The following is a 22,009-nucleotide window of genomic DNA, read 5'->3' on the forward strand; positions in this document are numbered from 1 at the left end:
AGGAAAAACTCCAACAGATGCATATGAAATCACCCGCAAAAAAAACCCTGTCTATGCCTTCTCAGCGCTAATTTTTCACTGAGTGTCTTCAGTGGATCCAGACAAACGCCAAAAGAGGGTTTGCACTGGCACAAGCTGTTATTAAATCTGGCTCCAAATGTTGTCTACTGGCTGGCAGTGAGAACCCTAAAACCTGTTGCAACAGCAACGTGTCTGAATCATGTTAAATGAGCATTTGTGTGTGGCCACATATAGCTCAGAGACAGATGTTCATCTCTTAATCAAAGATATTGCAGTGCATCATTATCATGGCAGCTCCTGCAGGCTGTTTCTCTCTTACCATGACAACAGCGTCTTTCCTACCAGTAGGGGGTGTTTGCTAAGAGGTTTCGAGACCTGCGATTGGCTCAAATCCCTTTCAGAATGCCAAATCATACTTTTGCATGGCTTTTTTTGACTTCAGACGAGCCACTTGAGAATGTGGTGGTGATTCAGAATGTGTGTAAAATGAAATGTGTGGAAATAGTCTTTCATCTCTGGCAGAACCAAGCAGTGCTCTCATGCCACAATGACATCATTCCAAGATACCAGCTCCTTAGGTCTTAAGACGCATGTCGAATCAATGTCAACAGGCTGTAAATACAACCTTCATCACTGCATGGCAGATGACACAGTGTTCTCCACATCTGTCATTGGCTTAATGGTTGAATCACACTCGTCTTTCAGTCCAGCATACACCGAAAGGAGAGCAAAAAAAAAAAATTCTGTGCAAAATACTTCTACCTATCCCAGTTTAATATGCAGATATGAAAAATAAAATTAAATAAAATTCAGGAGTACTGAGGAAAACTATTTTTTTGTGTCAAATATTTACTGATATGCAGAAAATTTTGTTTAAATAAACAAATAAAATAAAATAAAATAAAATAAAATAAAATAAAATAAAATAAAATAAAATAAAATAAAATAAAATAAAATAAAATAAAATAAAATAAAATAAAATAAAATAAAATAAAATAAAATAAAATAAAATAAAATAAAATAAAACTGAGGGCAACTGTTCTGGAAAAAAAAGTCAAATAATACTACTAATATGCAGAGAAATTAAACAAACAAACAAACAAATAAATAAATACAATTCAGGTGTAGCGAGGGCAAAAATAATATTTTTCTGGATTTTTTTTGCATGTCAAATACTACTACTAATATGCAATACATAAAATAAAAATAAAAATAAAATAAAATAAAATAAAATAAAATAAAATAAAATAAAATAAAATAAAACAAAACAAAATAAAATAAAATAAAATAAAATAAAATAAAATAAAATAAAATAAAATAAAATAAAATAAAAAATATAACAAAGGAAAAAAAAACGGGAAAAAGTATTTTTTCCATGTCAAATATTAGTAATATTTAGAGAAATAAAATCTGTTTGAAAACAGTTATTTTCACAAGCCAAAAAATGATAAACTTCTCTCAACAAATGCACACTATAAATTACACACCCTTTCAGCCTTTGACTAAAGTACAGGTTTTATTTCATTTCACATTTTCAAAAAACAAAGCAAGTGCCCACATAGTGCTTACCAATATCATATAAAATCCAAGGTCAATGCTTAATGGCGTACAAACTGATATCGATTTACCTAATTTAAAGATTCCTAGCAAGCCGTCTCCTCCTGGTAGGTCTTACTTGGAGAGCATGTAATGATTACACTGAATATGCTCCTGTGGGTGACTTTGAGCTGAGGTAAGACTCTAAAAGCGTCCGTGTCTCTGGGAGCTGCTGCAGAAGGTCTGCTTCCTGAGTCCCGGGGGAGACAATGCGGTAATAATAGGGCATCAGTCCTCAACCAGGAGGGCTTATTACCACTGAATCCAGTCTGCTAAACCGCAGGAGGGGATCAGCACGGCACATTAGTGGCACGCTACTGGGGTCTCAGCCTCTGTGTGTCTCGTATTTCCCCTCGCTCTGATTACAGGATGAAACAGGGCACCACTCAACACTGGCAGCGCTCATTTCAGAGGGTTTGGGGAGAAATTTAATGGCGATTTAGTGAGACAAGGACAAAGGGCAATAGCTGCAACCAAACAGGGCTTAAGTGGGATTTGCACAGACAGAAAGCGTTCCCTCAATTATTCTCCAGAGAGGCACAGCTGTAATGCTTCTCCCTGCAGCTCACACAATGAGGCAAATAATTGGGCCCCATCAGGGAAAAATCACACATGTGAGCGTTTTACTGAACACTTCACTGTAAAATCCACATGATGACAGTGAGTTGTGTTTCAGCTAATAAGAATTACTTAACATTATATTGAAAAATGATGAGACAAAAATGATTGGATACGTTGTACAAAAAATATTTCAGTCTTTCTACAACATTTTCCTGTTTAATGATACGTTATTTACTATTTCTTTTCAATTATTTGTGAAATTTAGGATAATATATATATATATATATATATATATATATATATATATATATATATATATATATATATATATATATCTGCAATTATTCAGACACTTTGACCTGACCTTGTTTCAATTAAGGGCTTTTTCTTTAATTGCTTATGTGAAATTTTACACCTCACATTGAACAAAAGCTTTGTAATTATTGACTATAATCTAATTGTGTACTTAAATTTAACAGCTGATTGTAATCCACTACATATCTTTCTATCAAAGTTATCTGACATTATTAAGATTAATTTGTTTTGAGTAATAAAGTTTAACTGAGTTCTCTTAATTTATAAATAATGTTCTAATCCATAGCGTATAAATTGATGTGATAATGTCAGAAAATGTTGAATAAATTGTTAATTTACTGTAAACAAAAATGTTAAATAAATTTTGTATATATATATATTTTTGATATATATATATATATATATATATATATATATATATATATATATATATACCAACACTAGGAATAGTAAAAACTGTTAAAAAAATTTATCCTACACCAATTTTTTCCCAATGTATAATATATAGACGCTCAAAAATCTCTCACAAAATTTGTAAATATGTATATACAGTGTATATATATATATATATATATATATATATATATATATATATATATATATATATATATATATATATATATATATATATATATATATATATATATATATATATATACACACACACATATTTACAAACTTTAGTTAGAAGCGATTATTCCTGATTAATTGATTTGACAGCACTACTAAATATTAAAGTATTAATATTAATATAAAATATTGATACTTTTATTAATTTATTATTTATATAATATCATTCTTGTATTATTATTATTTCCAGCATTCACATTCAATCATTTATATGGTCGGAAATTCCCAGAGCTCCTATACTGAATAATGAATGACTTCCAGTTAGTTGTTTATCAGAGATAGTGATAAACGAGGCAGCTTAAGCATGATCAGGTGTAATAGCAATGCAAGCACCACTAGTTGTTAACTATTACTATTAAAATACAATTAATATTTTACTCTAGGTCATTGTGAGTTGTGTTAAAAGAATTACATTCTGCAACATATATACAGAGCTGTATAAACACCTGCCCACATCCAGCACTAATTAAATGCAGATCATTTCAAATAAGGAAAATCTTTGCCAATATTTAGGCTGTTTTAGTTTGTGTGTTTGCAAGCTCACGACGTCTGTCTGTAACCACTTATGCGGTTTTCAAAAGGTGCGATTGTGAAACAAACCACGGCACTGACAATGAACTGCGACAAACAAAACTGATTAAGGATGACATGGAATGCAGTTCCAGAAAATGAACTATAATAACTTTAAATAAGCTTATATAAGGGTGGCGGGACGACCCAGGCTAACCCCACATTTCTAATGTCCTGGTCATCGATTCTCATGTCTTGAAACATTACCAATCCCCCCACAGACAATACGGCCTCTCTCTCAATGAGTCTGTGGTATTATTGTTTGAATTGACTGAGGTCAGTTCCCATAGGGCAATTCCATGACGACAGCTGCGAATTGCTTCCTCAAAGCGGCACTGTTGCATGCTGGGAAAAAGACTTATCCTGTTCCCACTCATGGGGAAAGAGGGCTGAGAGTGTCAACAAGCAAGAGAGGTACTTATGAGACAAGTAGTTATTGTCTCTTTGTGCCGATATCATAACTCGTACGTCCTCGTCTTGTTGACCCTCATCTATCTTCACAGTCTCCTGTATTTTCCTCCATCTAATCTACTGTATTCTACAGCCATGTTAGATTCTTTGTGTTGCTTTGAGCAATATGAGATCATTACTGCCATTATGCAATTACATGTCATTTTTTTGAAGAAAGCCACTACTAAATGGATTGCCATATCCGCAGCGATTTGCTTTCTAATCCATTTAGAGAGAAATTAATTATGCAGGCTTTTAGGGAACCCTTCCATGTTGGGTTTTCAGAGCTGAATTCCCTACGGCTGCTCTAACAGTACATGCCCGAAGTTAATTAGAGACACAGAGCATCCCGTCGAAAAGAGCGACTGCGTGCAGCAATCTGGCCGTCAGTGTGAAAGATCAAAGCTCTGTTTTGTTTAGGCCTCAGCAGACGGCTCATTTAAGTAAATAGTGGATCTGATGATTTGAGCTTTCAGAGGAAAACGCTGTGAAGTTAAATGCCTATTAGAATCCTACACACACTGTAATCCTAGTCGCACCGTATAGCTGGAAGTGCTGAACTATTCAAGTAACCATGAAATCAAAATTGACAATTCAGTATTTATGTCGTCGCTCTCGGGCGGAAATCTCATATCTCCATATTTCGTTTTTTTTATTTATAAATCATTACTGTTAGTCATTCGTTTACGCCTGTCTGCGGGGTTTGCAAATATTCAACCACTGAAAAGTATTAAAAAGAGCTTGTGACTAAACTTTGTAACTCCATTGGATCCTCAAGCTGTCGGTATAACCTCATAACTCCACCCCGCCTCTATCGCGAATGAAGTGCCGCACACAATTTGGATCATCTCTGCTTGTTTGCAATGCAAGGTAAATACAGAACTGTTGGTTTGAGTAAGTAAAGCGCTTGCTTTTCTCAAGAAACACTATATATATATATATATATATATATATATATATATATATATATATATATATATATATATATATATATATATATATATATATATATATATATATATATATATATATATAGTGTTTCTTGAGAAAAGCAAGCGCTTTACTTACTATATATATATATATATATATATATAAAGGCTAATTCTTCGCGCAGAAGAGTGTCTTAAAGGGGGGGTGAAATGCTGTTTCATGCATACTGAGCTTTTTACACTGTTAAAGACTTGGATTCCCATCCTAAACATAGACAAAGTTTCAAAAACTAATGTTGGACGTTTGATGGAGTATTTCTGTGTCAAAAATACTCCTTCCGGTTTCTCACAAGTTTCGGAGAGTTTTTTTCAAGTATGGGTCGGCTTGACGTCGATAGAGCGGAAGGTCCTTGTATGGGCCGTACGGGCTCTTCTCCCGGTAGGCGCGCGTGTGTGTGACTAAAGCGAGAGAGGAAATGGACGCCCATAAACACTCACTCAGGTGCAGATCCAGTCGTCCGTGAACACTTATGTCGTTATAGTCCGCGCCGCGCTCCACTTTATTCCTATGGGTGACGTCGAACGACTTCAACGCTTCAGCACAGCATTCCGGGAAGGCAGCGCTGCATTTGAACCGATTTGAACGCAGAAATGACGGGAAGCTTCACAACATCGCTTCAGTCTCGTCGCAAAAGTGGATCTCCACGGTCACTGCTGTCACAGGACTTCACCAAATCATACCAAAGAAGTGTGTTTTTGACGGAGCGGTCCCAGCGATAAAGGTTCGGTCCTGCTTTGGAAGCAGCCGGTGAGTAAAACTGCTTCAAATGTCTGTGTTGTTGGCTATCGTCGCGTAAGTAAACATCAGTAAACGACACGATCGTGTATAACGATAGTTAATTTATCAATGGAGCATGCGATCTATGGTGTGTGTTTAAATACATTTGTTTAGCTGAGCACTATAGGTGTCAGTAAAACCACCCAAACATATGATGTTTTTATTCCCTTTCTGGACATGGACAGTATAGTGTGTATACACATAGATACGCTCTCGGACTAAATATAAAATACCTTAAACTGTGTTCCGAAGATGAACGAAGGTCTTATGGGTGTGGAACGACATTATATAAAGTAATTATTTTGGGGGGTTTTGTGCACAAAAAGTATTCTCGTCACTTCATAAAATTAAGTTTGAACCACTGGAGTCACATGGACTATTTTATCGATGTCTTTAATATCTTTGTGAAAGTTGCAATGACTTTGGTGTCTATGGAGGGGTCAGAGAGCTCTCAGATCAATTTGTCCCCCAAAGATGAACGAAAGTCTTATGGGTTTGGAACGACATGAGGGGGGAATAATTAATGACAGAATTTTCCTTTCTGGGTGAACTAACCCTTTAAAATAAATCCCCCTTCCTTAGGCAACAACATCTCTTCATGCCATAAACAATAAACATGATGTTTATGGCATGAGGGCGGGACAAACTGTCACTCACATGAGATCACAGCAATAGCAAACCACAACCATTTAATAATTGTCGTTGTACAAAATCAAGTCCCACCCTAAATGTTTTCTTGTTCAAGAAGCCATTTCACTGAGATATACATCACAATAGGAAAGAAAAAGCTATAACAAGTTCTGTTTCATGAATTTAAACAGCGAAACAGAAAAACCTTTAAGTGATTAGTGTCACTTGTGCATTATTTCTCACCTTCTCGAGCGACAAGTAAACAATGTATGTGGTGAAGGATAAATGATGTCATCTCCAGGTGTCAGGAGAATGACAAGCCCCCTGTTGCCTTAATGACAAAGTGCTGACTGTTGATGCCGCTTTTGATGTTGGGAAAAACAATCTGGAAAAATGTTCTCTTCAATTATTTTGTCGTAAATGGTGCTTATAGGATTATGATGACAAGTTTTACAGAAACATCAATCCGTTTCCATCTAAGAAGCTTTAGAGCACGCTATGAATTTTCAATTCTGTGCTTTATGGTGACGGCAAAGAAAAGACGGTTATTCATGGGTCAAGGTGAACAGATATGGAAGCCAGAGCTTCAAAACCATAATCATAATCTCACACCATGTGTGCCGCAACGCGACAAAAGCAGAAAGGACCCATTATAATCAGCGCTGCTGTCTACAGTGGAAACAGCAACATGACAGATTCCTCACAGTAAACTGATGCCCCGTTCTTTTTCGGACTTGCATTAAGCGCTTGCCCTACTTCTGACACAAAGAACGAACGATTTTAAATGTTTGCTTTGTCGTATCTAGTGTGGACAGCATCAAGCTGTTGTGGTGTGGCACTACACAGATCTGAAACTAAGCGAAGTAATGCACTTTTACTTTTCTCAGTTCTTAGCTTTGTGAATTTAGGCATATAGGACACTTAAATTAAATGAAATGTCATTGCATGTGATGGTAAAATATCAAAGAGGCTCACTTGTCTTTAATATAAGCGTCAGCTCTAGTATTAAGTATAAAAAAGGTCAATATACAAATAAAGAGTTGTGTTGAACCGCTGAGGTCTGCTAAGTGCATCTGAAACGGAAACATCTCAATTTCATCTAACAGCCTATAGATCCCTAGTGGGATCTTCCTACAACACTCTTTCAAAATCTTCTCTTTTTATTGAGCTATGTTAGACCCCAAACAGAATGGATTCAGACCAGAGAAGGATCTTAATACCTTGTTTGAAAGTAACTTTTGCATTGTTAACCAAGTAGAGCCTGTAAAAGTCTAATAGTGCCTGTAACACACACACACCTATAAAAGCTTTCGACTAACCACTCTCCATAATAAGAGCAGAAAGAAAATGATTGTGTCTACAAAGTACAAAGTCATACACTGTAGATATGTGACATTAGTTATATATAAAATTGTACAAAAGTGAAACAAAGTAAATTTTAAGCAAACTGTATTTGTCCTGAAGACATCTGAGATCATTTAAAATGCTCATATATGTTCAAGCTAAAATTCTCCCTAACCACCCTGAAATGAAAATCGTTTCCTTAAGGCTGCCAGAAACTAAAAGCAATTGGAACATGACTGTTTTTTTATGACAATGCAAACCACATTAATCTGGCAAAAACATATGCATGCTCATCTCAGCTGTGTGGACGTTCTCTTCACTCGCACATTCTCCAATAAAACATTGCTGCATTTGCCAGAAAGACAGCTGATGCTGCACCGGGATTCATTTACATGAATAAACACTGACAAGTCTGATCTGTAATACATACAGTACAATTACATTTTATACACACACAGATAAGTCACGTGTGTATATATATATATATATATATATATATATATATATATATATATATATATATATATATATAAACGTAGTTGTACTGTGGGATCAGGAAGTAATGATTAAAAAAAAAAGAAATTCATAATTTTATTTAGCTATAAGGCGTTAAATTGGTCAAAATGTGATAGTAAAGACATTTATAATGTAACAAATGATTTGTATTTCAAACATTAAAATGATTTCTGAAGACTGGAGTAATGATGCTGACAATTCAGCTTTGATCACAGGAATAAATTACATTTGAATATATAATACAATTTTATTAAACTGCAGTAATATTTCACATTATTGCCGTTTTTAATGTAGATTTGATTATATAAATATAGCCTTAATTTTCAAAAAACATTTAAAAAATCGTACCAAACTTAAACTTCTGAATACAGTCTGTGTTTAAACACATTCATAGTATAATATTTGATAATGCTCATAAAAAGTCATATTGGTGCGCTATTGGCTGGATTAACACAATGACGGATAGAGAAGCGATGGATCGATGCCTGTTGATCACGCCTCTTGTGGTCTGATTGGTTGAAGGACTATCCAATTGCGTTCAGAGTCATTTGAATTATGCCCGTTGATCACGCCTCTTGTGCAGTAGAAAATACAGAGCAGACTCCCCAGACCAATGTTCAATCTTAAATTGAGCTTGGTCTGGTGATAGGCAGACAACCCTTTCTTATGAAAGCTTGTTTCTGCCACAGTATAAAAAATTAAATAAAAAATCCTCAGAATTGTGTGATATATATTTAGCAAATTATTAAGTCAGAATAACGTGATATAAACGGCAACTGTGACTTTATAATAATACAATTCTAACTTTTTATCTCACAATTCTGGAAGAAAACAAGTCAGAACTGTGAGATAAAAAGTCTCAGTTATCTTTTAAATCGTTTTATTCCGTGGCAGAAACAAGCTTCCAAAGGAAGTGGTCAGCAAAATGCTCTAGGGAAAATATGCTCTTTTACAGTGAGCTCTTAGTGTCTTTCCCCTTTAAGGACAAACCGCTTTCCCAGAAGGGAATCGTACATCTCCTTCTCACACTGCTCTGTTTTCATTAATGCCCTGCGCTGATGAGAAATGACTGTTGAGTTTCTCCAGAGGAGGAGAAAGGAATGACGCAAGTCTCGGTTTACACTTCAGAAACATTCTGTTCTCTTCCACCTGCGTGCGTGGCCGGGTCTCCCAGCTCCAAAGTTAGAAACTCAGCATGAAATATTGAACAACAAGATGATATAATAAAAGAGCAGTTTGAAGTCACGGGAAGGCCAAGAAAGGAAAACATTAAGACATCAAGTAAAATCTGTAGAGACGTTCAGGAGAGAGGTTTGTGTTTGCTTGGTGAGCTGGCACAACGTCTCTCTTGTTAGCATGAGAAGTACAGAAGTGGCAGCTTGCACTGACACCATGGTGACCGCTGGAATTCTGGGTAGGTCAAACATGAGTTTGGCGAGTAGAACGCATATAAACACTCCTGGTTCAAACAGAGGAGGCCTCAAAACTAAACGAAAGAAGATGAATGTGCATGACGCCAAGTGCTGCATTTGAAGGTTTGATAAAAAAAAGTGTGTTAAATGAATTTACTGCGATTCACAAGGCAGGAAGGTTTCAAAAGCTGTGAAGAAAGGTGTAATTAGGGTTTTCATGAGTCGTGTGGTAACGTTTACTGGGAAATAGAGGCTGATTAATCTTCCCTATGAAACAACAAAACAACTTTTGCATTTAAACAAACCTGCAGTTTACAAAAGTCACTATGATATAATTATATCACACTACAGGATGGTCCAGTTTCAGAATGGCTTTTGGGACACCATGGTAACGTAAACAGGTGCCAATAAACAAATAACGATCGAGGAAACACAAACACTTCTATTTGTTGGTGTAGGAGTCTGTGTGTTTGCTTTTGCCTGAGGGGTCTGACAGATTTGATTCATAAGTAGAACTTAGCAGCATTTCACGATGTGGCTCTAATATACTCCAGTCGTGCCAAGATCAATTCAATCACAATGAAAATGAGTGGTGTCTATTTTGCAGCTCACACAGCAGTCTGTAAAATTCCTCCATGTCATACTGAGACTGAAATTGCAGAAGTCTGGTTAGCATAGCAATGATCAACATAAAAAAACGAACAAGCTGCATCCAAGCCTTACATCACCAAGTGCAATGCAGAGCGTCGGATGCAGTGGTGTAAAGTTTGCCACCACTGGACTCGAGAGCAGTGGAGACGTGTTCTCTGGAATGACGAATCACGCTTCTCTGTTTGGCAATCCAATGGATGAGCCTGGGTTTGGCGGTTGCCAGGAGAACAGTACTTTCCTGACTGCATTGTGCCATGTGTAAAGTTTGGTGGAGGGAGGGTTATTGTGTGGGCTTGTTTTTCCGGGGTTGGGCTTGACCCCTCAGTTCCAGTTAAATGAACTTATAACGCTTCAGCATACCAAGACATTTTGGACAATTTCATGCTCCCAACTTTGTGGGAACAGTATGGGGATGGGCTCTTCCTGTTCCAACATGACTGCGCACCAGTGCGCAAGACAAGGCCCATAAAGACACGGATGAGCGAGTTTGGTGTGGAGGAACTTGACTGGCCTGAACACCTTTGGGATGAAATAGAGCGGAGACTGTGACACAGGCCTTGTCATCGAACATCAGTGCCTGACCTCACAAATGCGCTTCTAGAAGAATGGTCAAAATTCATGTAGGTCACATGATAATGACAACATTGCGGATGTAGTACATCCAAATGTCATTCATACTACGCACATTCATGCTGTATAGAGGGTCCTTTTTAACGGTCGCAAAGTAAATTCAAATTTAAATGTAGTGCCTACTCATACAGTATGCGATTTCGGACGTAGTGTTAATATTGATCTATTTCTAGTCCTAATTAGGAAACGACGAGCAGATGAAGCTTTGTGCCATGCTGCTTTGTTTATCAGTAAAAACGCTGGTAAAAGCAAGGTCTGATGGGACGTTGTCCTGCTCCACTTTACTGACTATGAGTGGAAGGAGGATTTTAGAAATGACACTTTATTCAACAATAACGACAGCTCATTCCACGCATCATACACCATTACGCTGTTTCTACATACACAGTACTTTCCAGTTTCGGTTTTCAATCCGATCAAGTGTTTACGTTCTGTTGAATGGATTAGAAAAGGTTTAAACCACCCCTTACAATCCGAATGAAATTTTAATCGGATTGGCCCAATTCATTCCGATTGACATGGTTACATGTGGCTTTTCTATTCTAACTGTGCTACTAGTCCAATCGGATTATTAGGGTCCATGTAAACACTGCTACTCACATGGCATAGTGTGTATAGGTTAATTTGTTACTTTGGTTGAAGGGTTAAAAATCCAGCACCTATAAGTAAGTAAACAAGAGACATTCCTTCCTCTCATGTTACAATGTGCCACCTAAGAAGCTATGTGATGCATGTGGCTGGATATGAAAGGACACTTGATGCATGTTTTGGAAGCCTTCCATAGGTCTCGGGTGATTCAGGCATGTCTGATCACCTCCAGCCACAATCTTTTAAAGAATCAAACACTGCACAAAGCTTGATCCCCATACCATGTGCATGCTATATATCATACCGCAGATCAGTAATTTCGATTTTAGGCTACGGTGATAAATCAAGGATTACAAGTGCATAAGCCAAGGTTTGTAACCTTCATTCATAGCAGACCAGTTAGCAACCTAGACATTCCTTCTGTAAAAGCATTCCCTAGCTTTACCAGGAGAAAATGGCTGGATAAGCAGAGAGCTCTAGTGTAAACCGCTTATAGGTGTCTTTTTAAATAGCTTTCTAATGCGCTTTAAGCACTGCAACATGGTGTGTATCAAAGAGAGGAACAAAAGAAGAGAGGCTGAGCAGTTTCTCCTCCTACAACCCGTGATCCTTCTTGATAGGGACATAATGAGAAGCAGACCAGCGTACACACACCGTAACACGCACACATAAATCCACATTCATTATTCATGCCATATTAGCTTTTTTATTAGAATACTGGAAAGGTGGAAACCAGCAAAGGGAGGAGAATGTTTGTGCCACTGGGATGGAGAGACAACCTGGCTCTTTTCCTTTAGTAAAACGTGTGCCGTTGTTCAGATCGGAGTGTGTTTTACATCAGTGTACAGGTTTTGAGACTTCAGAGACTTTACATCAGTGAGCTGGAGTCAGTGTGACCACAGTTTCCTGAATTTAACTTAACTAGTTTTGCACACACTGAACAGTTCATTGGCAGTAATTTGAGCCATTTCAACATTACAGAAGCATTTGTTTATTCTAAGTGTGAGCCAAATACAGAAGTCTATATTTGGTTTTTTGCAAATGTACACATTACACAATTAATTTCGCACATTTAAGCTGCTGGTTGAACTAGACTTGGTTAGTGAATAAGACGCAGTCTTATGTGATAAAGTGTCGCAAATGTTTAGTGAATTCAGCCCTTCTGTTTCTGTTCATTCAGGTTTACCTGCATGACATTTGCCATTAAGGTGAGTGACAGTGCACAGATACACTGGAACACACTCAAACTGAGAGAATGAACAGGATTCCTTGTGGTATTACACAGACAGATGAGAAACACCAGTAAAAAGAACAGCTGCATTCTTTCTTACAATAGAGCATGATCCAGAGGACAACACAGTGAAGGACACAACGAACAAAGAAAATACTGGTAAGTAGAAAGAACTGAGGAATGACAGATGAGACGAGAGAAAAGGAAAAGAAGAAACATAAAAAAGATGAGAAAAAAAGAAAGAAAAAAAGCAAAGAGATTAAAGGGATAGTTCACCCAAAAATTAGAATTCTGTCATCAATTATTCACCGTTTACCACAACTGATGTGCAAGTTGATTAATGTTTGTATGTAATTTAAAGCCTAAATTCATTCTGTTCATCATTTAGTGATGAACCTGGACAAAACCGTTTAATTTATATGGATTTGTTTTATGATCTCTGTGAACTTTTTGAAACGTCGAAGTGGTAGTTGTGTAGCTGTCTATGGTGGTATATAAAGTTCTCAGATTTCCTCAAAAAGATCTTCATGTGTGCTCCAAAGATGAATGAAAGTCTTGTGGGTTTGGAACGACATGAGCGTGAGTAAATGATGACAGAAATCAAGCATTAGTTAGCTCCGCTATCAGCTGACCTCACCTGATTGGCAAAAATCCAACGCCACCCATATCAGCTGATCCGATTCCTATGCACTCAGTTGGCAACTCTCAAACTTAAGCGCAGCTTGAGTCTGGCTGCTTCCACTGCACGCTGCTTTGCAACCTACCTCCTCCCCAGCTCCTCCTTCAACTTGTGTTTAACTTAATCAATGTTATTCTGTTGTCACTGATGCATGCTCTGGTCTCAATGGGGGGGATTTACGTTGCTCTCCCCAAAAATGGGAGGTTGTCTTGGCATTTCATGGAGCTCATGAAAAGGATGAGGAATTTAGAACAGAGCCTCACTGCCAAATGTAACTTTTGCAAAATATGCCAATAAAAAGTTGGCTAAAATTGTCTATGGTATTTTTGACTTAAGTGTTCCTGAATGAATTATATTTTTTGGGGTAACTAACCTAACTAGCCAAAGCTTGTTATAATTGGTTTTCCAGAGGCTGAAAAGTGAAAAGTGCCCCAAAAAACTTTTTGTATGAACTATCCCCTTAAAGGGTTACTTCAGCGATCAGCATATGGCTGGTATCAGTAGAAACCCTGAAGTATATTCAAATGATTGTGATTCCCCCTCATATCCCCCTGAGACAAGAGATTTATGCATTTTATTTCTGAAAAAATTCCTCCTATGATGCAAATTGACGATATTTGCATCATAGGAGGAATGTTTGGCCAAAGGCTAAAGACTACAGCCAGCAGAGGGAGCCATTTCCGCATGTCTTGAAACCGCGCATGGGGGATGGAGATCACACTCACAGCTCAGCTCGCAGCTACAGGCACTCATTTAAACGGAGCTATGGTGAGCAATGTAAGTCTTTTAACTTCTCAAATTAATTTCTATGAAAGTTAAGCTTGTAAAGGCATGAACTGAAATGCGCCAGACTGAACTCGCATTGTGAATGTATGCCGCGAGTGTAGTCGCGATTACCTCAGCTCTCATCACAAGAGTGCTCAATCATTATATTGAACAGACACGTTCAGTTTTTAATTGTAGTGTCTGTTCTCTCACTGTAATCCAGTAGTGGTGGCTTTGGGAGTGGCCTCACAGGACAGCGAAGCATTCTGGGAATTGTAGTCTTTCATCCCAATGAGACAAAAGTACATTTTCTGTCTTTTCTCAGTCTAGAAGGCACCAAATTCAAAAATTATTTCACATTTCTAATACATTCATGAACCAGTTTAAATACAGATTCGTCTTCTCAGCGCTGAAGTACCCCTTTAAAGGATTAATGGGGGTACATTTTTAAGTGAACTAATCCTTTAAGTGAGACAAAGAGAAAAGAAGGGAAAAGACAAGTCAAAATGAGAAGGCAAGATGAGATGAAAAGACAACACAAAATGAGAAGAAAAGACCAGACGAAATAAGAAAGGAAGAGAAGAAGGAAAAACAGAGAGGAGGAGAGGAGAGGAGAGGAGAGGAGAGGAGAGGAGAGGAGAGGAGAGGAGAGGAGAGGAGAGGAGAGGAGAGGAGAGGAGAGGAGAGGAGAGGAGAGGAGAGGAGAGGAGAGGAGAGGAGAGACCCTCAAAAGAGGCATTCGGCATGTTCAGGCAGGTTAAGTTTAACCCCCATCACAACCTGAGTGAAAAATAAGCGAGGAAAGGTGGGTGTAAATATGGGTTGACATCTTTGTCCAACATGAAGACACAAAGAACAAACACAGCAAGCCTAGGACCCTATGAGGATTTGTGGACTTGGAAACAACAAATAGTCTCATTTATGTTTCAGACTATGTAGTGTGCAATTGTATTTATTACATGAGAGACAACCACGTGCCGCACGCCACCGCTTGAACAAAACCATACTTTTGTCTTGAAAGGCGTCAACATTCTTCATCACAAAAGACTGTGTAGTTGAGTGATGAAAGCGATCATCTAACATGATCAATAGTCCCATAGTTACTTAATAAAGCCATAGTACATGGTGTTTACAGACTCAGTGTGCCTCTTCTCTTCACAATTCACTGTAGCCTGCAAAAACACGAATGGACGCACCCAAAAGTGCCCGCGATTCACGCGAGAGGAAGTGGTTTGTCTTTAACATGACAGATGTTGAAAGAGAGGGGACGTATTATGCTGTTGGTGAATAATGAGACGGCTCAGAAATTTTAAATAGACGCTTTGTTATTCTTCGACGACTGACGTGGAGATGCATGTGTATGTTGCACATTATGTTCGCAGTGGCACAGTGGTTATGTAAACGCGGTAATCCACCTCCATACAAACATGCCGGGGGCCAGCATGAACCAATCAGCCCTTGATATCTGCTTTCTGTTTATCAACACTTCAGCAAGTGTTACTGTCTATGGGCGATGACTGGGTTTCCAGCCCGTAGCCCCATCAGAGCTCTTAAGTCGACTCCACACCAGCCTTTATTTATAGTCTCATACCATTTGGCTCTTTTACACACTTTCAGTAAATGGACAGAGTGAGTTGTGCATGTGCGTGTCCGTGCACTTACTGTAAGAGAAACTTAGGCGAGGGGTGACGTCGTCTTCTGCTGCTTGAACCCATCCGACCAGGAGGACAAACAGGAAAGAGACACGCGTCAAGTTTAGTGTCCACATTTTGCTTCTTGTGTCTCAGTGTGTTCTGTCTCTGGATTTTATGCCGCTCATGAAGATCTTTTCCCTTGCTTGTTTGTTTTTCTTCTTCTACTCAAACTCCTGTAAAGGAGAGCCGTGCACTGATGTGATGACTATAGTCACCTCCACAAGGCTTCACAATGGTGGATTTCTACCAAGAAACCAGTCCTCCAGGACGATGATATGGCCTAAATCAGTCTCCATGTGCTTGTGTAGATTGTCAAATAGGCGTCTCAGCAATCTGTAACCAACAAGAAACACAGAAAAGGTCACATTAAAAGGAGATAATGAAATATTTTATTACTGGTGGGTAATAAACACAAATGAAGATCTTTTTGAGAAAAGCTATGTTCATAAAGAGATTGTAAAGCTAATGATTGGTTGTGGTAAACTGAAGCTCATGCATGTTCACATAACGTGCGAGAACCAATGAGGTTCATTCTCGTGTTACGCAGCACATTTGAGCGAATTGTCAAAGTGTCAGTTTCCTAGCTGTCAATGGAAGGACAGAAAGCTCTCAGATTTTATCAAAAAGATCTTCGTTTGTGTTTCGAAGATGAAGGAAAGTTTTACGGGGTTGGAGTAACTATAATGAGAGAATTTTCATTTCTGGGTGAACTAACCCTTTAAGGTAGCCCGAGCTTGTTACAGTTGGTTTCAAAGCGAAAAGTGCCCAAAACAATGACAAACTGACAAAAATCTTTGACATAATTAAGACCAGATGCACATTTTGCAAGCATTTCTAAATGAAGCAAACATCCTCTTCATGCTAGGCTAAACCCACAACACAGTGTGAAAGAGTTGCATTGTGTCACGCTTGAAAGCACCAGGAGACATGGGTGTTCAAACCAGCCATCTCCTACCTGTATGATAAACTCTCCGTGTGGGGTTATATCGCTCATAATCATCAGTAAGATTTGGATTGTGCCAAGAATTGCTCCATGAATGAGAATATGTAGCCTTAAGGGACATAAATGTACACAATATTTATGTCTGTGCTCTATGTCTGTGTTTAATCGACTCTAATCGTTAAGGTGAGCATGTCTGGGTCTAAGTTAGAAAACTGCTCGGTTTAAAAGACCTCCACTGCTGGTCACTGGAATATGTTACATTTTAGTGTTAGCAACTGACCATTCCTTGGTCAGCCAATATCACAGGAAATGCCATGTTGGTGCACTAGCATTTGTTGGTAAACCAAAACAACCAGTCTGAACCAACATGGACAATGACGTAAGCCGGTCTTCTCAGTAGGGTGTAAGCATGATAAGGCAATAAATAAGTGCTTCCTGGAAATGGTGGTATCACTTATTAGACAATGGAATATACCTCATTTTCTGCTTACATATTAAGTTGCATAGTTTGGAAAATAGTTGTTTCCCATAATCACCCATCATCATTCATCAGTTCCATTCCATAAAGCACTGTTCTGAGAACATAATACAATATAATGTATAATTTCCAGCCTCCTGCTAAGATGGCCTCGTTTGTTCCCGTTTAGATAAGAAATGTAAATGCATACGTGGAGTGTGACTGCCGGGCAAATTAAATGGACTGTTAATAAGTTGAATAGCTTTGCACTTGATATGTGATCTATAGTTATAGCACAGAACACAATCCTGTCTTCAGCCCAATATGTCAGCGGGCTAACACTTAAGTGGTTTCCATTACCCTGGCCATGCAGACAAGCCTTTTAAGCATAACCACAAAGCTAATCCAATTTCAATTCCCATTTAGGTTTAGGATTTAATATCAATGTCAAATGTGTATACTTTATTGTTATGAACTGCCAACAGTTAAGGGCTAACAAATGGGGTGTGGTGTAAAATTAGTATTTGAAGAAACAGTAAATGCAGTCTGGCTTTCAACAGACATCATTTAACATATATCTAAAACATACATGCTTTGAATTATATAAACTTAAAGTGACAGTTCACCCAAAAATGAAAATTCTATTATCATTTATAATTGACCCAAACCTGTATTCATTTCCTTCTTGTGCTGAAGACACAGGCACAGACACAGACACACAGACACACACAGACACACAGACACACACAGACACACACACACACACACACACACACACACACACACACACACACACACACACACACACACACACACACACACACACACACACACACACACACACACACACACACACACACACACACACACACACACACACACACTATATATATAGTTGGTATATATATACCAAACAGTTTCTTGTCCCCAATGAGTTCCATAGTATTTTCTCTCTTTATACTTTGGAAGTCAATGTGACCAGTAACTGTTTGGCTACCAATATTCTTCAAAATATCTTCATGCAGGTTTGGAACAACATGAGGGTTAAAAAATGATGACATAATTATTATTTTTGGGTGAGCTATCCTTTTAAAAAGATGGTCAGTATATACTGTATTGCAATAATGCTTCTGCAGATCATCATGTCTATTTTTGCTTTAAAACTGTAATGTAATTTGGCATCAAGCTCTAAGAGTGATACTGCAGGCCAATTTACTGTACAGCTGCCAAAACAGAAAGGATGCTTTGCTCTAATATAGACAATATGAGAGCAAGGTACAAACTGACAGCCCCTGAATAAAAAGAAGACAGAGACAAGGCTACTTTTCCATCTGGAGCATGACAGACCTCGGACTCCCCAAACGGAAAAAAAACTGCTGCTTGTTTAAAACACATCTCAAATTCATATTGGCACAGCATGATGAGATAAACTGATTACAAGTCAATGTGGTTTAGGTTTCCACAAATGAGTTACTGAAGAACTGCTGAATCATTGATGATCGTGGTGATGAATCAACATCAGACAAGTCCTAAAGGCACAAAACACTTTACTACTTGATGCTTGATGACGACAGATTTATGGCAGTTTTTTTAACAACAGTATATATGACATCTAAGATGGTATTATACCGAATAACAACATAATATGGCAACAAAGTAGCACAAAGTAACTAAAAGGACAAAGCAAGTTCTAATCTACACTTATCAGGCATAACTAATATTGTGTTGCTCCTCTATTTTGGTGCCAAAACAGCCCTGAGCCATCGAGGCATGGACTCCACAAGACTCCTGAAGGTGTGCTGTGCTATCTGGCACCAAGATGTTAGCAGCAGATCCTTTAAGTCCTGTAAGTTGCGAGGTGGGGCCTCCATGGATCGGACTTGTTTGTTCAGCACATCCCACAGATGCTCGATTGGATTGAGATCTGGGGAGTTTGGAGGCCAAGTCAACACCTCAAACTCGTTGTTGTGCTCCTCAAACCATTCCTCAACCATTTTTGATTTGTGGCAGGACGCATTATCCTGTTGAAAGAGGCCACAGCTACCAGGAAATATTGTTTCCATGAAAGGGCGTACATGGTCTGCAACAATGCTTAGGTAGGTGATGCGTGTCTAAGTAACATCCACATGGATGGCATGACCCAAGAACATTGCCCAAAGCATTACACTGCGCTGGCTTGCCTTCTTCTCATAGTGCATCCTGGTGCCATGTGTTCCCCAGGTAAGCGATGCACACACATTCAAACACCCACGTGGTGTAAAGGAAAACGTGATTCTTCAGACCAGGCCACCTACTTCCATTGCACTGAGGTCCAGTTCTGATGCTCACATGCCCACTGTTGGTACTTTCGGCGATGGACGGGGTCAGCATGGGCACCCTGACTGGTCTGCAGCTATACAGCCCCATATCCAACAAACAGTGATGCACTGTGTATTCTGGCACCTTTCTATCAGAACCAGCATTAACTTCTTGAGCAATATGAGCTACTGTAGCTCGTCTGTTACAGTAGCTCCCCACATGCATCGGTGAGCCTTGGCCGCCCATGACCCTGTGGCCGGTTCGCTAGTTTCTTCCTAGGACCACTGCAGACAGATACTGACCCAGAACGGGAACACCCCACAAGAGCTGCAGTTTTGGAGATGCTCTGACCCAGTCGTCTAGCCATCTCAATTTGGCCACCAAAACACATCAACTTTGAGGACAAGATGTTCACTTGCTGCCTAATATATCCCACCCATTAACAGGTGCTGTGGTGAAGAGATAATCAGTGTTATGCCAGATTGGTGTATATTTATGGAGCTAGAAATATGACAAAATGATCTGAATTTGAATTGTATAAATCTGAATTATTGACAAGTGTAATCTAACAAAACTGAATATTATGTTGCATTTTACATAGTTCTGAATTTGAATTTTTAAAAATGTTGAATATAGAACCTTTGAAATTGAACACATCTGAAATGTTTTTATGTCGAAATTGTTTAGACATGTATTTTCAAACAGCAGATATTTTGTTCTGAATTAATCGACTGGAAATATTCAGTTTCTGAAAATACAGATTCAAGATTTCAGATGAAGAAGAAATTCAGATCATCAAATTCAATATTCTAAAATACAGATCATCAAATTCAATATTCTAAAATTCAGATCATCAAATTCAATATTCTAAAATTCAGATCATCAAATTCAATATTCTAAAATTCAGATCATCAAATTCAATGTTCTAAAATTCAGATCATCAAATTCAATGTTCTAAAATTCAGATCGCAGAAATTCAGATCTTACAGAAAGTAGGCCAGAGGTCATCAGGGAAGAGTAAAGGATGTCAGAAAAATCCAACGGAGCACCATATCTGATCATTTGGGGGTGGGGGGTGAAGTTGTTAACAATAATAATGGGAAATGCTCTAATGATGCGTGACCTATTTTTTAACAGTCTATGGCGTGACAGTCACAGATCACTGTAGCCCTCGGTTCAAACAAACGGCAGCGCTCACGACATGAACCAATCACCTCCGCTTTACAGCACGAGAGAAATCATGAATGAACACACAGGGCTGACTGTAAGGGCTCCACATTATCTTTGTCTGGGACAAATCAAAGAGGGTTTTACTTTCCCGACAGGACAAATAAAACATTAAAATAACCAGATAATTTATTTATTATTATATTCAATGTAAACAGCGACTGATAATGGAGTGTATATCTGGTAACAAAGTCGCGTTGAGGCTGGCGCTGCCTATCTCTTTGTGAGACATTCGTGGAGAAATCAAAACAAGTGAGCAAACGATTTCAAATAGCTACATTGCAATCGTGAATTGTGTAGCATAATTCATTATTAGGTACTTACATTTTAGACTCAAAAACCTTTTTTTTTTCTATTTCAACTATGATTTCACCAACGAATATAGTTCCAAAGGAACAACACTCAGCGCGGTGTTTTGAACTGAATGAATCAGCGTTTTGAATGAATCATTTGAATGAACGACTCAATGACTCACTCATTAAGACGATCACTTGCTGCCACCTATTGGCGGTTTAGTTTCATGTTTAAAAGTATCATTGCATTTTTTTATTTGTATATTCAAACATTTAGAACATCAATCTCATAACATTATTCATTGCTGTTTTATTTTAGCAGTTTAAATTAATTAATTTGATTGGTAAAAGCCCTAGTGTCTTACTAATATAACTGCATTTATTAATCAAATGTAAGAATTGAACATGAAATGCATACATTTAATAAGATTTAAAAAATGGCCTTTATAAAATGACATAACGCCCTGGGGTAAAATCACAAATATGCAGATTTAAGTAGGCCTATGTAAAAGCTGATAGAACACTGATGAGAATATTACTACAAAATCAATATATTTATACCACCAAAAATCCCCCCCAATACACTGTACAGTACATACAATTGACTCTGTACTCTACCTGATAGGCCGGATTTTGAAACTTGTTTGCAGGTATTGAGGGTATAGGGGGCGATTTCAGATTCAGCCCAGGTCTGTTCAACAAAATAGTAGTCTTATAGCAGTAGAAGACTACCGCTTCTTA

The 22,009-nt window shown here is 38.0% G+C and overlaps 1 protein-coding gene across 7 annotated transcripts in view; it reads right to left on the reverse strand.

The window, feature by feature from the left end:
* The window catches only part of sema4ba (sema domain, immunoglobulin domain (Ig), transmembrane domain (TM) and short cytoplasmic domain, (semaphorin) 4Ba), a 112,312-nt gene that overhangs the window by 25,172 nt on the left and 65,131 nt on the right, over positions 1-22,009 (reverse strand). For 6 of the 7 annotated variants that reach the window (XM_067418953.1, XM_067418950.1, XM_067418951.1 and 3 more), the window contains one exon: positions 16,019-16,383. In XM_067418953.1, coding sequence (XP_067275054.1) covers positions 16,019-16,124 — 106 coding nt within the window. In that variant the 5' untranslated portion in view covers positions 16,125-16,383. Of the gene's footprint in view, positions 1-16,018; positions 16,384-17,484; positions 17,504-22,009 lie in introns of those variants that run through there. The other variant, XM_067418955.1, reaches the window with a different exon arrangement.

The sequence above is a fragment of the Pseudorasbora parva genome, chromosome 16 (assembly GCF_024679245.1).
Source record: "Pseudorasbora parva isolate DD20220531a chromosome 16, ASM2467924v1, whole genome shotgun sequence".
Classification (NCBI taxonomy): Eukaryota; Metazoa; Chordata; class Actinopteri; order Cypriniformes; family Gobionidae; genus Pseudorasbora; species Pseudorasbora parva.